Source organism: Xiphias gladius, chromosome 8 (assembly GCF_016859285.1).
Source record: "Xiphias gladius isolate SHS-SW01 ecotype Sanya breed wild chromosome 8, ASM1685928v1, whole genome shotgun sequence".
NCBI classification, from domain to species: Eukaryota; Metazoa; Chordata; class Actinopteri; order Istiophoriformes; family Xiphiidae; genus Xiphias; species Xiphias gladius.
The window spans coordinates 10,309,135-10,325,140 of NC_053407.1; the positions used below are offsets into that span (position 1 = coordinate 10,309,135).

General features: G+C 41.4%; 3 protein-coding genes across 8 annotated transcripts in view; 1 reads left to right on the forward strand and 2 right to left on the reverse strand.

Moving 5' to 3' along the window:
• Positions 1 to 157: 157 nt before the first annotated feature.
• On the reverse strand, positions 158 to 6,280 carry parp12a (poly (ADP-ribose) polymerase family, member 12a). Of its 2 annotated transcripts, none has more exons than XM_040132433.1 (11): positions 5,839 to 6,158; positions 4,332 to 4,467; positions 3,926 to 4,181; positions 3,676 to 3,825; positions 3,338 to 3,521; positions 2,989 to 3,163; positions 2,515 to 2,747; positions 2,296 to 2,383; positions 2,034 to 2,161; positions 1,379 to 1,530; positions 158 to 1,156 (listed from the first exon to the last, which is right to left on the reverse strand). In XM_040132433.1, exons 1-11 carry the CDS (start codon positions 6,156 to 6,158, stop codon positions 900 to 902), a joined length of 2,079 nt encoding a protein of 692 aa, XP_039988367.1. In that variant the 3' UTR covers positions 158 to 899. The 2 variants fall into 2 exon arrangements, with proteins under 2 accessions (XP_039988367.1, XP_039988368.1); XM_040132434.1 differs by having other exon boundaries at positions 900 to 1,156; positions 5,869 to 6,280.
• ccdc113 (coiled-coil domain containing 113) lies at positions 5,237 to 11,006 on the forward strand. 3 transcript variants are annotated; one of them, XM_040132444.1, is made up of 9 exons: positions 5,237 to 5,607; positions 7,091 to 7,226; positions 7,814 to 7,975; positions 8,066 to 8,215; positions 8,941 to 9,045; positions 9,343 to 9,441; positions 9,565 to 9,672; positions 9,879 to 10,034; positions 10,246 to 11,006. In XM_040132444.1, exons 2-9 carry the CDS (start codon positions 7,125 to 7,127, stop codon positions 10,375 to 10,377), a joined length of 1,014 nt encoding a protein of 337 aa, XP_039988378.1. In that variant the 5' UTR covers positions 5,237 to 5,607; positions 7,091 to 7,124; the 3' UTR covers positions 10,378 to 11,006. The 3 variants fall into 3 exon arrangements, with proteins under 3 accessions (XP_039988378.1, XP_039988376.1, XP_039988377.1); XM_040132442.1 differs by lacking the exon at positions 5,237 to 5,607 and adding an exon at positions 6,256 to 6,680; XM_040132443.1 differs by lacking the exon at positions 5,237 to 5,607 and adding an exon at positions 6,256 to 6,680 and having other exon boundaries at positions 10,249 to 11,006.
• The window catches only part of srgap1a (SLIT-ROBO Rho GTPase activating protein 1a), an 80,081-nt gene continuing 74,979 nt past the window's right edge, over positions 10,905 to 16,006 (reverse strand). For 2 of the 3 annotated variants that reach the window (XM_040132430.1, XM_040132429.1), the window contains exons 21-22: positions 14,522 to 14,897; positions 10,905 to 13,684 (exon numbers count right to left, since the gene is read on the reverse strand). In XM_040132430.1, coding sequence (XP_039988364.1) covers positions 13,277 to 13,684; positions 14,522 to 14,897 — 784 coding nt within the window. In that variant the 3' untranslated portion in view covers positions 10,905 to 13,276. Of the gene's footprint in view, positions 13,685 to 14,521; positions 15,533 to 16,006 lie in introns of those variants that run through there. The other variant, XM_040132432.1, reaches the window with a different exon arrangement.

The following is a 16,006-nucleotide window of genomic DNA, read 5'->3' on the forward strand; positions in this document are numbered from 1 at the left end:
GGGTGTGATTCTGAGTTCATGAATTGTAAATGCAGTCCTGAATTAATTTTAGGAATTAAAGGTGGAGAACTGAATTTGCCTGTTTGAATGGTGTACAATTTAAAACAGGTCAAATGCCACTTGTGTGTAACTAAATATTCTAACATAATGATGAGATTTCTTTTTATTGGCTACTCTATAAAAATACAGGGGTTAAATAATTACATAGGATAATTAAATGGCATTTAAAAATGTGTTTATTGCACAAAAATCTGTGAATTTCATTACATATTTGAACACCAGATCATTTTGTTGCTCTCAGCAGCCTTCATTTAGACTTGAGTTAATGACCTTTTGGAAGAAATTCTTCCCAAAACAAAATAGACACCACCAATGATAAACATAGATCATTACCAAGGAAAAGCATTATTTGTTTGTGTACATTCTAAAGTGTAAAAATAAGCATTTTCTTACACATTATAAATTAATCATGACCCACTGTAATAATCCAACAGAAAAATCCCATTGAGTATCTTTTTTTTCCTACATTACACTTCTTCTTACGCTACATTTCGGACGGAAATATTGTAAATATCAGTTTATAGAATATAATACTTTGCTATGGCTCCAACCAACCTACAATATATAAAGTACTTAAAAGTAGCTCCTTAACATGGGGCTATAGTGCGGCTTTTACTTTTTATACTTTTTTGTTGAAAAAGCTTTTACTAAAGTAAGATTTGGAATGCAGGATTTTTTTTTTACATTTTATAAAGGATCTAAATACTTCTTCCATCGCTGTAAAACTCCATAAACCTTTATGAAAGCCACTAGCTGCTACTAATCAAAGTAAAGAGCATCCCATAATACAGTCTTTCCCTTACCAAAACCTTCATGAAAGGAAAGGACAGCATTATGACTTACGAGTAATCGATAAGATACTCTGGATAAATCTGTTGTTTTTCAAAGACAACGAAAATGCTGGGGTTGTTTACGCAGTCGACACAACTGTCAAAGAGGGCTCTGCTGTTTTCCTTTTTCGGTGGTCGGACAAAGCTGCTCTTTCCCCTGCAGTACTCCCCCACCAGGACCAGAGAAACGAACATGATCTTGTTCGAGCTTCTTTTGGCGCTGACATATCGGTCCGAGTAGGACGCATCTTTGGCAAAGTAGCTTCCTAACACATAAGTAAGCGTTAGTATTGACACATTCCTAAGGAAAAACTGCGATTGGTTCTTTTCTACTGCCAATTACATAGTTTACTGCTCCATACCAAAACACAACAAAGAACAATAATTTTGTGGAAAAGACATTTCTTTTATGGCTTGTCAATATTGGATACTGTATACTGTATAGTCATTGTATTATTGGAATGGCTGCTGAGGCTGCTTTGCTGTACCTTTGCCATAGGCCGTCCCATGGACACCACACATCCTCCAGTCAAAGTTTTGCTCGCAGATGGCCTCAATCAGGGTCTCATCTGTGCCATGGAACAAGTACTGCTGGTTCACAAGGTTCCCTCCGTTCCTCTCCTTCATCTGCTCTTGCTGCCTGAACACAGAGTATAAAAAAAAGATTTATGCAATCGTACGTTTTAGGGGGAAACACGCTGATTAGCTTCTTGCATATGACTCTCATGTTGTATAGTAAGTATAACATCACACAACCCAACATATAAGCTTAGCCTAGCATAAAGACTGGAAATAGTGGAAAACAGCAAATCTGGCGCTGGCATTGAGGTAGCCAGGCAACCATTGGAGACTTCAGGAGGTTACCATGAATGAGTGCAGCACATTACCCCTGTGAAACTGTGTGTTATTTTTAAACAAACAAGACAGATCATGTTAATTCCAGAACTTAACAGGTGCAGGGAGGCAGATTTTGTTACCTTTGGACAGAGCCAGGCTAGCTGTTTTCCCCTGTTTGGGTGGTGGCTTCATATTTAACACAGATTGGTACCAATTTTCTCTTATACGTCTTTACGTATAAGAAAGCAAATAAGAATGAAATTTTGAACTTTTTCTTCAATGATAGCCAAGAAAAAAGTGATTTACCATTGAAAGACCTTCCACAGCGAGGGGTTCTGGATCCTCTGGATGCTGTTAATTTTACTCTGAGGCATAGTGGACCTAAACAACATCTCAATCATATTATGGTCCGCAGATTTGGAGAGAAGTACGAGCTGAAAGATAAGAGTAAAGTGCAGATAAACAAAGTCATTAATCAAGCATATAAATATATATTCAGTATTCATTGAGGAACGAAACACAAAAAACAGTAAAAGATAAAGAACAATAGTACATGCTGTAAAGATACCTTGTATCCAAACTCGGGTAGGGCATTCTTGTCCCAGTAGGGTGGGACACTTTCAGCCATGGAGGACCTGGAGCTGTGCAATGATGGGCTACAAAGGAGACAAACATACAGCAAGAACTGACTGGTGAAGTCACTGGAGGCACTGAGATATCTAAAACAGCAGCGTTAGAATTGCAAGGACAATGCAAAACCTATGTCTATAACTGGAAATGAAAATACCTCTCCAGCTTCACATTCACGTCATGAGCAGACACAAAGCGAGGCCTCCTCCTGACCTCTCTCTTAGTTTTGTATTTTAAGTTCTCTTGATACATCTGCTGGGTTCCCAGTTCGCCTCTGAAGTGGAGAATATACAGCTGCCCACCAGCACTAAAATTAATCTCTGCCTCTCTGTCTGCCTGGTACACATTGTCCAGAGTTTCAGAAGTGACGGAGGCTGGTGTGTCATCACCCTGATGAGAACACAAAAAGCAGAGAAACAGTCCGGCAAAGTTTAGATTTTAAATTGTGCCAGGGATTCAAACGTGGAGAAATTAGTTAATGAAGAGTGAAGAGGGGAATGTAGCAAAGCTAAATCTACTTGTTCCCTCAAACAGGTACTACAAGGGACCACAGGCTCTTCAAACTGACTTTTCATCTGATCATCGCTGAACAAAGACTAGTGGCTGCCTTATTTGTACAAGTCTTACTGACCTGTCCAAACTCCAGCCATTTCCCGTTGTTGTCCTTCCAGTACCACAGCCATTGTGTTGTAAGAATGAAGTGAGGGGGCTTTGAGACAGAGGAGGCAGTGGACAGGCGACGAACTGGAGACCCTGCATATGTCATCGTCATGAAGTCAACTGCCTGCACTTTGGGGGATAAAAGGCTGAAAGCAAACGTAAGTACAGTAAATCAGCAAATTCCATCAAGGAGAGTAGATATTTATACGTTCGGAAATAATGTGAATGATAGAGGAAAAATGTATTTGTTTCTCTACAATATATTTATAAACTAAAAGACTGTGTGTGCATCTCTGTGGTGTGTGTCTTTATCCGTGCACCTTTGAAAGAAACTGACAATCCCTGAGGTGGGTGATGGTTCAGTCATGCTGCTTGTGTCATGTCCTGGGTCACAGTAGGCCTTCTCAAGGTCCTCCATATTAGGCAAATTCTTCCAGGTCACACCATCGCTGTCTAAAACTTCCCATTTGTACGGTAGGTGCCAATGGACGCGAACACACTTCTCTGGGAAAAAAAACACGAGGATACAAAGGCACTCATTAGGCAGTGGTACATCTACTGTATAGACATTTTTTTCTTTTTACACAGATCTACACACGCGTTGAGGCGTTACTGTGCCGTAGATGTGACTCGTCGGTTCTACCAGCGATACTGTTACCTTTGAAGCTGCAGTGTCTGCGAATGAAGAAGAGGCAGATTTCATTCCTGTCCGCATCATTCATGGGTTTCGATGGACAAGCAGAGCTGCTGGGGGATCCAGGGTTGCTGTGGGAAGGTGGATGAGTGAGGCTTTTCGCCTGTGGCAGTACTGCAGAAGACACATACATACAATCTATTATGTAGAATATCACTCTCATTAGAGGACAACAAATACAGGAAGTAATATTTCTAGAAAAGTAATTCTTTACCAGGAACAGCGGAGACCCATTGACCCATGATGATGAATTTATTTCTGTAGATCCCCTGAAGGTTTTTAATATTCTCCTGACTGAAGACATGGAAAATCCTCATTCCTTGTGCGTCAATAGTATGGGGTCTCTTACACGACGAGCCAAATTTACAGTCACCCTGGAAATAGTGCTGGCAGACATGAAGCTTGATACAGGAGGTGCTGAACTTGCAGGAGCCATGCAAACCGTTGCCCTTGTTGTAATGTGGGCATATCTAGAGGGGTGAATAGTGGCGATTGATCATATCATTCCAACAAAAATACAGTATATTACAGTTCATTCAGAAACGTACATCATTTTCTACACAATAGCAAGAGATTTTGAATTCACACCTCTATTTCCCACTCTTGCCAGTAAAACCTACCTCAGGGAGCAGATACGGGTCATTCTGTAGTAACAGCTGGAACAACTGTTTTCCCGTCAAGTCATGAAGACCATATCTCTTTAAAAGCTGCGCATTGTAAGGAGAATCCAGACTATGGGGGTTTTTACACTTCTGTCTAAAAAAATGACAAAATGACAAAAATACTATTTCAGGTAAGGGTTTTAGTTTTACAGAATTAACGTTCTGAAATAAGGTGTATCTAGTTTTCTGTAGATACACGAGCCTCTCGGGATTTAAAGAATGTACAGTCATGAATTATCACAACTGATTCTGGCGGCTGAAGGCCAGGATATGGAACCTACACTGACATACATACTCACATTTGTCATTATGTTTGTGATTATCATGTTAAAATGGAATAATGTATCTATAAAGCATCATACCATTTCTGACTTGGACAAAATGTCCTCTATTAATATCGCTGCATCCTGGTGCCTATGCAGTGACCTCATTATCTCGTCCAACTTACATATAAAATGTTGGCCACAGCCTCCTCCAGTCCTAAAAAAGGCATCAACTAGTCTTTCAGGGTGTTGGCAGGAAAAGCCCAGGTATAATTAATAGTATAAATACCACCTGCATGCCATTCAGGTGAGCTCGATCCAGCCTGGCATTGTGCCTGCTGACTCACTGGGTCACCTTATGGAACTGCGCCCTTAAATAAATTTAAAAAGAATGAAAAGAATTTGTTTCACCTGTGCCTTTCCTGTTGTGGCAAGTCAACGTTTCAGCCATGAAACGGTCTATTATTGCCATCCTCTGGAAGAATAGAGGGCCTACACTGGATGTATGAATTTCCTTTGATGGTCTTACGTGTGCGTGTGTGTGTGTGTGTGTGTGGGGGGGCAAACAAACTTTTGTTATCTTCCACAGTGGCCCAAACACACTAGGCTAATATGAAGGCTAACACTGAGACACTTAGATGAACATCTTTCTTGCAACGTCTTGTGTTTTAAGAACAGTCGAGAGGTGAACGTACAGCTCTCCGCAGTCTTGACGGCCGTGTCCCGGCGCATTATTCGATAAAGACGTGTCGAGCTGTAACGTAGTGTTTACGAGTGCTACGTTGCAAAGATACTTTAGGTGCCGACCAAGCAAACGCACCCACATCAGGACGAACAGAACTATGCTCAGAAGAAAAAAGAGAGGAAACAGGCGACAGAAGGGACAACACCTGTTTAGGGCTACGAAGTTTTAAACACCTCAAACTCGATTTGCTTCTGCTGCTCCTGCGTCAATATTTTGCCTCTCTACGGTTTGTTGATGTTATATATTTTATATAACATTTTTTATATTTTATATATGTGTGTGTGTGTGTGTGTGTGTGTGTGTGTATTTGTGTCCTTATGATAGCGGGCCTAAACTAACTGAAGGTTTACCAACTGTCTTGCCACTTTTTGTAATACGTTGACTCACGCCATTGTAATTGTGAGTACTGCCTGATAGAAGGCAAATTACGACGGTAGCACAGCAGAAGGCTACTTACCCGAACGTACAGTGTCCGCAAACCAAATACCTGCACAGGTGCAAGCCATCGCACCGCGGACACTCTCCGGGTCTCTTCTGACAGATCCGCAGACCGGTTTTGGCCACTACCAGACTGTCCGGGCTGATGATTTGACCGCCAGACACCGTCTCTCTGCCTGCGTGAATGGCTATTTTACTGTCGTCGAAGAGGGCGCTTCGCAGGACCGGTACAGCAACAGGGAAACTCCGTGCGATCGTCTCCTCCAGGCGCCTGAAGTCCAAACATCCCTGGTTGTCACAGAGGGTCTGGATGATGAATTTAGAGATTTCGGAAGTCATCCTGATGTAGGTTTCGCCCGTTTAGCAAACATGTAACATGTAACATGTAGCCACTGTGAGCAGGGGAGGACTGACCCGGCTCTACATTGCTAGAGCGAGTACTGGTTACAGAGAAACGAAACTGAAAAGCGAAACTAAAGGGGGAAAAAAAAAGGTAGGAAAAAAATAGTGGAAGGCCTGCCCCTAAAAGAACTGCCATATCATCAACACAAGCCTCTTTATTTATTTAAAATGAGAAAAAAACAGAGTTATGAGGGTGGGTATGGGAAAACAAACCGAAGAGTGAATTTTCTATAGTTAGCACATCTAAATCCAAAAATATAGCCCTGGAACGACGTCTTCATTCGCTGCAGTTTACAGATTGAAAAGGGTTACGCAAGCACTTCAAGGCAACACTTGCCCATCGCAACCCCTGCAGGTTTAGTGTACCTTAGCAACCATGGAGGGCGAGCCTTCGCTGATGGAAGAAAAAGGCAAGGAAGAACAAAAAAAACTCCTCTGCAACCGAGTGGAAGAACTAAAGTAATTAAAATACATTATCAAGAACACTATTTAGCCAAAAATATTTCAGCCTTGAGGTTTGTTAACCTAAAGCTGCCTTTATTAACCTACTTATTTTGTGCAACATGCTAACATTGAGCTAGCTACGGCTAGCTCTGTTGTCGAGCCATATGGCTGTAGTAGTTAAATATTGCTAAAAGTATATCCTCGAACCATTATCTAAAAGTAGAGGGTCAGAAGTACTGCAACATTCTTTAAACTAGGCTAGATCACATTATGGTTCACAGTATGAAACGTTAAAATAGTTTGAATACACTTTGGACGGTCTTCCTAAACATTTAGGCTTAGGTTCCCAGTTTAAGTAACCAAACTTCTACCTTCAAGCATTTTCCTTAGCTGACTGAAGATGTTGTTACTCACCTCCACCCAAGGTGTTCAATTGCAGCACTCCTGGCAGAGAATGACATGTTTGAACGGTTCATTAGCCGCCTGGATCCACAGGACCTGTTGTACCAGGGTGGGGGAGAAGGTTCTGCGGTAGCAGGAGCCTTCCAGCTGGAGGGTGGGGTGAGTGCCACCCAGGGACAAGACAAAACTTATATGCTATATATAGACTAACTATATAGTCTATATATAGACATCTCAATCATATTGATTTATGGTAGACTTGGATCATTCTGCACACACAGAAACAGAGAGAAAGGCCCACGATTTGTTTAGAATGACAGAATTATGCTTTCTCAAGGTGACAAAGGAGGATTAAGAAATCAAAACACAACCATAGAGGAAAAAAGTGAAATGCTTTTAAGGTTGAAAGACTGACAAACCATATTTATTACATATCAGCAGCCATTTATTTGGCTTCCTGCCACAATCTAGGGAAGGATGATTGAAATATTTTCTACAGCAAAAAAATTATATTTTTATGGTTATGATAATATGTTAAATGTATTGGTTTAGATAGGCCAAGTACTGTTGTTAGTTATTTTAAGATCCCTTGTAATAACCCTTATGCCTTCTTTTCATGCCAAAAAATCTTGTGATTGACACTGAAATGATTTTAATTATGGTCCTAGGAAAGAAAACACATTTCTGCACTGCACTCCCGATAGACCTGCATGGTTTTGTGTATGATCATGTGTGTGCCTTATCAGGGCCGTGGACGGAGGCAGAGGTTCCGTTCCCACATATCAGATCGACTCCAGCAGCTGACCTTTGAACAGAAACTTTACGTGGCACAGATTGAAGTAACAGAGACACAACAAGATCTGGAGAAGCTCAAACAGAGATATAAGAGAATCCAGGATAACTACAAGGTTAGGTTTAACAAACCCTTGCAAAAAAAAAAAAAAAAAAATGCACACCGACAGTACATTTCTGCTCAGCAATTGTGCTTGTCTTTCCAGGCCTCTCTGAAAGAGGCAGAATTGCGTCTAGCAGAGATCAGGAAGGCCAAGAAAGAGTTTGAAGGCAGACTGCTCAAACCTATGAAGGACAGCAGATTGGAAATTAAGGGGCCAGAGAAGGTGCTCAAGTACATTGAAGACAAGTTAATGGTAAATATCTGGTTTGGTCTAATGACATCAACCTGGGCAAAGCAGTATTTAAATAGATTTTGAAACATAACTGGACTACTCATTTTAACTCATCTCAACAAAAGATGTTATTAAGCTTGCGGCTGTTTAAAATAAATCTTTTGAATTTATAAAAAGATGTGCACACTTCTTATAGTTCAAACACTTTGTACCATTTTCAAACTTATAGGTACTTTTTTTTTTCTTCCTAATTATGTTATATGGTGTTACTAAAATAACTTGAAATTGTGTCATTTATTGTGGATAAGTTCCTGCATTAGCCTTTGCATATTAAAATGCCATCATTAGCATTCCATAGTCAAACCATTACATTAAACTAGCCTGTTCAGCCTCCAAGCACTGACAGGGAAATGTCAGGGATGTTAGCATGATGTTTCTCTGACTATTTTGTGTTTTAATACAACAGTTGTTTTGTCATTTTAGAGCACAGGGGCAAATAACAGACACTATCCATATCCCTTTAATGGGAAGGACAAAGGACTGGGATATTGAGTGACTATTACGTTCAGTCACTTTTTTTGATTATATGTGCTTTCTCCGGAACGTAATTTTCCTCCCTTTGTCCACATTGCCTGCTCTCACACACACACACGCACACGCACGCACGCACACACACACACACACACACACACACACACACACACACACACACACACACACACACACACACACACAAACTCAAACAGGTCACCCAGTTGGAGAAGTTAAATCTGAAGAACCATGAACTGAAGGTCCAGGGGAGAAAGCTCCAGCAGCAGCTTCAACAGAAAAAAGAGATGAGAAAAGCCGAGGTAGAGAGTGAACGTGAGGGTATACAGTTTACCGCTTGGCTAAGAAAGCAGAAGGAAGGAGCAGTTTTATTAATTATGTCTCAATAGATTATCCGTTTGATAGTTTGTAAGTTACAATGTTTCGCAAGAGAACAGTAAATCAGTCTGTGATCTGGTTTTTGTAACAAGGGTTAACCTATTGTACTATGAAATATTGTAACTATTTTAAAATTTTACCTGTTCAATGTGGTTAATTATTCCCTTTATCTTTTCTAGTTCATTAATGTAAAAATGTATGGTGCTATGTGTTGTATCTAGGAAATTTTCCAGGAGTACAATGAGCCGAGAATTTACAAAAATCTGCAGGACCTTCAAGTCAACAGTTTGAAAGTACAACGTGTCCTCAGTTCACACAAGGTGACTCGTTATCAAGTTGTTTGAGAGAAACAATGTTTCCTGTCTAATTTAGTGTCAATTTATGAAATGTATCCATCCTTTGCAGTAAAGTTAATTTCCTTCACCGTGTGTGTGTATGAACAGGAGAAGCTGCAGAATATGACTCAGGAGTCTACAGAGTTGAGCAATGACATCACAAACAGGAAGCAGATGCTGGAAAAAATTGAGGAGGAGATACGTCAAGCTGAGGAGGTTTGTTATTAGTCTGAAAATTAGTCTGTGTTAAGAACAAGACTATTAGATCAAAGTATCAAAGTAATTAGTATTAAATTATGTAGGACAAACTAAAAGACAGACGAGTGAATAAGTTTATTTCTCTCCATTTAATTCTTCTTTAAACTGTACTTACTGTCTCCTGCCCTTGTGTGCTCCATCCCTTCTACCAACTCTCTCTTCAGGAGCATTTAAAGTCAGAGGCCGTCAACAAACACCTGCGCCGCCAGATGACAGATTATCAGGCTCCTGATATCACTGAGTACATGCATGTCAAGGACAAACACAAGAAGCTGCAGCAGAGCATTCGCACTTGGGAGAGGAAGGTTGGGATTGCTGAGGTAAAGAAGTATTTTTATTTTCTTTCCCCAAATACAATCAACTCTGACACCTCTATAAAAACGGGATAAGATTTTGAAGTGCAGTATCTTCTTTTCTGCTTATATCATACAACAGCATGCCTCGGTCAAGCTGGTGGGGAAACCCCCCCCCCCAAAAAAAAACAGTTGTGTGACAATATCCAAAACAATGGGCTCTCTCTTTTGTTTTCAGCAGATGGGCTTGAAGACCCAAACCAAACAGAGAGCCACTCTTACCCCTGCTAGCACTGCTGCGGCTGGAGCGAGGTCTGGGGAACACCAAATGTCAGTAAAGCTTCCATACATAGGAGAACAAAACAGGTAGAGAAGCAGAGGATCAAAAGACCTACAGGATTCATTAAAGAATGAATTGATGGAGGATGGAAACTTTGATAATGTTGCTAATGCCCTGTTTCACAATATTACAGTTAGTCAACATTTGATGATTTGTCATAACAATTTGATACTTTCTGTTGGGGAGCGTTGAAAGAAAACAATGTACTGTTGGCTTTAAGGCTTCTTTTCATATCTTCTAGTTTTTTTCGAGTCATTCTCAATATGTCCTTGATAGATTTTTACCATGCACAAAGAATAAATAGAATTATTGGTACAGATATTCTGTATACGTAAAAGCTCCTGCAAGCCAAATTACACTATATAACAAATATAACCTCTTATACTATAATGATTAGTATACCATGATTAGTGTACTCAGTCCAGTATATGCAAGTACCCACACTTATGTTTCTTATATTCATATATTTAGAATGTAGAGTGTGCAGAGACTCCTAATGTGAAGCTGAAGTTACTCAATATATAAAATGGGAAAAAAAACCCCACCTCAGACTCGACAAACTATTTTCTTTATTAGAAAGATATCCTTGGAGGTATAAGCCCTCAAAGAAATCTAAATGTAATGATGTTACATGCCATATATACAGTTATATACATAAAAGTGCAATGTCACAATGGTTAAGCTGTTTATTTATTATTAATTCTGTCATATAAGCGTTTGGAAAATGGCATCATCACTTATTCATGCGTCTTCTTCCTGCACTGCATTTTCTCAAAAACACAGCATTTGACATGAAAATGCAGCAGGACAGAATGTCTGAAGTTCCTCTAAAACATTTTCAAAGGCACTTTCACAAGTACATACTACAGATGTACGTAACACCACAGAGTAGCTTAACGCCTACAGACGGCACAACTGAGTCCTACTGTTGATGTTACATAGTGACAAAAGCACACATTTTATACAACTGGCTTCATACTGTAGGCGGGACACCTGTATCTCTGGATATTTATTCTACATCATTTGTTCTAAATAGAAGTCACTTCTACCCAGAAAAACAACAAAGATAACAACAAAGATTATAAAAATAACGAAAGTTAGTAAATTCCAAAATCAATTAAATTTCGATTATTACACACACAATATCTGTCAAGTCAAAGATAGTTTAAACCTGCTGTTAGAGAGCATTGCTAACTCATTGCAAACCAAATCTCTTCTAAGTGTTATTATGCTAGCCAAACATTCCCAGGACATGCACCCAATTCTGTTATAGCTACAGTACAGGGGTTTACTTAAGAAAAAGACACATACAGCGGTGCAGTCACACAGGTGGAACTCACTGGCAACATAGTGTTTTCTGGGGCTACTGCATTTTGAAATGATTACTTGACCTGGACACGTATGAGCTGACTAACACGGGCTGTTGATCGCCGAATGTGAGAGACTTCCTCCTCTTCCACGTGTGCCGTTTCCCTGCTGCACGACAGCCATTTAAAGTGTCATCTTCCACTAATCCAGCAAGTCCACAGAGAAAGCCTCAGTGTCAGTCAGAGAGTAATACAAAAACACATTATTGGCACTCTCACCTGAAGATTAAACAGACTGGAGGGACTCGAAGCAAGCTGCTGTTTTCAGAGACTCTGACGAAGAAAAGCAAAGGAAGCAGGGTGAACGTATTAGGAGGCTTTACACTAACAGTCGTTAGGTCCATGGCTACCGGCAGCACTCCCACAGGGCGCTGCCTTGACTCTATACACATCAGGCAATATGAAGAATGCCTACATCATATATGGAGGGTCAACATCCATGCTTTACACTTATACAGCCATGTCTTTGGGTGGATAAAGCCAAACAAGGCATAAACGAAGCTATGGCATGTGTTTCACACCATATAACAGCCTACGTTGTATATACTGTAGGTAGGAGATGATTTGTCATCATAATGTTTCACACTGCTCCCCATAGGTTATACAGATGTAAAGGCATAATTTATTAGGCATATTTTATTCCTTCATCATGAGTTATTGATGCAGGAATGAAAGAATTTATCAAAATGTTCAAAGTTCATAATGAAGTAGTGGTTTTATCCAATAGTCATATCTCATTCCAGGCAATATGGAAATATGTTCAAATAATTTTGAGCAAATCCAGCACAGAGGTGATCTTTGTACATTTCTGAGACACAACTGACAATGGTATGCCTTACCCAACAAAGTTGCAATTAACACGCTAGTGAATCAGTACTACTAACCTATTAACAGAGTACCATTAGTTAATACGGGCTCTCCAGGCCTGTTATCAGTCCAACCTTCCAACCATGTCTGTCCAGGTAGTCACAGCACCTTTATAATATTTCATGTTTGAAATCAGTTACATCTCAAAGTCAGTAAAGCCTTTGAAGCAGTTCACAACACCTTCAGGGGCCCTCCTCGGTCCTTCTCATCAAGCTCTGTTTCAGGTTCAGTGGTAAACGGAGGAGCTACATGCACCATGTTTTGTTCAAAGTTACACAGTTCATGAATCTAAACTAAACTAAACTAGTATACTTTTTCTAAAACCTTGAAGGAAGCCTTTGTGATTTGTTGTTTGAATTTATTAAAAAAAAGACATATGTTAGATTATATTAACCTAACCATATTAACACATAACTGTGCACGTAATTAACCCGAGATTTGTCTGTGTGAGAAATCTGTCTACATTGTAACTCCCACACCAGTCTCTCAAATCCTGCCAGAGTCCCCTTTAGGATCGACTTTTCAGCTTCAAAACACCACAAAGAAATGTCTTCTCTTGTCTAGGTCTATGTATGTTACACGCTCTTAGATATTATTTGCAGTATGTCTATGAAGTCTAGACACAGTTAGCATTTTGCAGCCCCCTGGAAGTTGACTGAGAGTTTGTTTTACATCTCTGGTTCCTGTCCCAGAGGTTACATGGTACAGGACTTGTCCAGAGGATCCTGAGGAGATGTAACTGGAGGCTGTGGGGCCTGGCTTGACTTGGGCAGAACCATGGGCTTGGGCCTCAAGGCAGGGGGTTTGAGCTGCACCCCCATGCGGGGTGCTACCACTGGCTTGAAGGTGCTCATAGTGTCGCTGGAAGAGCTGGTGCTGCGGCGGATGGGCGGCTCAGTGTTGGCAGTGGACCTCAGCATGACGCCGTGGATGGGGCTGAGGGACTCACTGGAGCTCGCCGGCGTGGGACCCCCACCGCTGCTGCCGGAGGTCTGCCGCTGCTCCAGGGTGTCCAGCACCACGTCAGGGGCGTGCTTGGCTGAGCTCTGCCGCTCCAGCTCGCGCAGCTCATTCAGAGCAGTGTTCATGGTTTCTTCTATGTCCTGCAGGAGACAAAGAGCGCGTGTTGACAGAGGACAGAGGATACGGAACCATAATAATGACATAGGTGAGAGAGATGAGGTTAAAAATGATAGAAAATTAGAAGATAGGGTAGGAGGCAGAAATGAAAAGAAGGAAAAACATGATGGAATAAACAGATGAAAGGGAGGAGAAGGAAGGGTTAGGTACGTAGGAAACAAAAAAACCTACGTTAACACAGGACCACAGTGACAGTTTTTCAAGAAAACACCACGCATGCGTTATACATGCAGAGAGTCACAGTATTACTTTGCACCAGCACCTCTCCCTCTGCATGCTAATAACTTTCGCAAATGAGATGCAGTGATGACAAGATATGTTCACCTGAGCATGCTCCGAGTAGGCAGACAGACGGCCCAGCACAGTTGAAAGTGCTCTCTGTGACCTCTGCTTTCAAACTGAGGCTCTATACAAACATCATTTATGGCTCTACTATTCATAAATATGTCAAATTAGAGCCACCACCTTCCTATCAGCAGTGCTGCAACAATGGATGTCTGCTTAAACCCAAATTATTACCAGTCAGGTGTTGATATATTTTGTAACAGCTTTCCGTTTTCTTAAAAAAATCTGTATGCTCACAATCAACTCTACAGCAAATATATGGTGACGAGTCCCATTGTCAGGCTACGCTCCCTGCTGTCTGCCTGTGAAGCTAGTCTTTTGCGTGTATTTAGCACACGGACACAGTTGCAGCCAGAGGAAGCAGAAGACAGGGACTGACTATGTTTTTACAGGGCGGGGCAGGGCTTTGATGATGGAGGGAGCTGCGGTCGGGTCGCCGCTCGTCCCGCGCTGACCTGTGCGATGCTCTCCGGATCCAGGGGCTTGCCACCGTGGTGGTGGTGGTGGGCGTCAGTAAAGCCCGTGTACTGGCCCGACGAGGTGGAGCGGCGGATCGGGGGGCTCTCCATCTTCTTTAGTGACTCGTGACGGCTGATGTTAGTCAGACTGCCGTGGCCGGTACGGCGCCGACGTTCAGGGCTGTCCATGGGCATGTGGTTGCGACTTCGCAGCATGTCCCGCGGGCTGAAGTGGCCTAGAACTGGGGAGCCCATCTCTGGGGTGCCTCCATGTCCACCATGACCCTGCTGTGAGGCATGCACCATGCAGTGGACATCGCTGGGTCGGGCAGGGGGCCGTCGAGATGGTGGGTCTGATCTTTTCTTATGCCTACTGGGATGGAAGAGACATCAAATTAAAAATATTTATTCATAAAATTACAGTTTTTGTAACAACAGAAAAAAGGCATCTAGAATAACTTTATCACCTACCTGGCACCCTATCCTTGCACTAATTTTTTTAATTAGTGCTATAGTGCCACCTTCTATCTTCCAAATGTAAGCTTTTTTGCAACTAAGCAAAAGGCCTTGTTTTGGATCAACTGCTATGTATTCCACAATTTAAGGCCTTGATTGATATATTAAATATATTTGAATATATATAAGGGCTTCATTTGAAACCTACAAAAACACAGTAATCCTTTGGACATGAAAATTCCCTAAATTGGATGTACAAGGTTTTAATTTAACAATGTGTAGGCATGCTGCATTATCTGTAACCTATAGTGAATCTTCATAAAACCTCTGTCAAAAACCACAAACATCAGTATTGTGAGAGGAACCCTGATGTCAGTGCCTCCGATAAACTTATTTGGAGAGCCGGTGGGGTGGACCTGGCTGCGAGCCAGAGGAGGGAGGCCTGTGGTTCGTCAGAGTACCAAAGCAGGCTCTCCGGGAGAAGCTACAGCTGCTTCAGCAGACTGGCTGTCCTCTGTCTGAACCTGGACCAGCACAGCACCACGCACACACCTAGTTTAACACACACATTTGAAACATGGTGTAACAGAGCTGAGCATGCATGTACACGTGTCTGATCAGGAAAACCCTCCTTCATACCCACACAGACACATGCTTGCTGCGTTATTCATGGTGTTGCTCCCCAGTAACATCTACTCCCTCGAAGCAGTTCTATTGCTCCATAAAAGGCCAATAGAGCAGCACGTCCTCCTCAGTATGGCTCCAATAGGCTCTGCTCTGCATGTTTATGACTACCAGCTCTAGTCAGAGCCGTAATGTTTAATCGCAGCAGTTTTCATCACATTTATCACTGTCAGTGTGGCAGCAGGATGACTGAAAAGGATATTTGAGCATGACTGCTGACAAAGCAACAGAAATTAATCTAGACAATATAACAATATAGTTACTTGATATGTATCATGTAACATCTAAGACATTCAGATGGAATTTCTAAGTAAAAAAGAGACTAATAACATTTTATTATTA

Bases quoted from the DNA above. Each gene is read 5' to 3' on its own strand.
- parp12a (XM_040132433.1), bottom strand. From the start codon at position 6,158: ATGACTTCCGAAATCTCTAAATTCATCATCCAGACCCTCTGTGACAAC. The intron at 2,748-2,988 runs GTCAGTAAGACT...TGTTCTCATCAG, and splicing joins AATGGCTGGAGTTTGGACAG to GGTGATGACACACCAGCCTC. The intron at 2,384-2,514 runs GTATTTTCATTT...TCTCCTTTGTAG, and splicing joins GTGAATGTGAAGCTGGAGAG to CCCATCATTGCACAGCTCCA.
- ccdc113 (XM_040132442.1), top strand. From the start codon at position 6,598: ATGGAGGGCGAGCCTTCGCTGATGGAAGAAAAAGGCAAGGAAGAACAA. The intron at 8,216-8,940 runs GTAAATATCTGG...AAACTCAAACAG, and splicing joins ACATTGAAGACAAGTTAATG to GTCACCCAGTTGGAGAAGTT. The intron at 10,035-10,245 runs GTAAAGAAGTAT...TTTTGTTTTCAG, and splicing joins GGAAGGTTGGGATTGCTGAG to CAGATGGGCTTGAAGACCCA.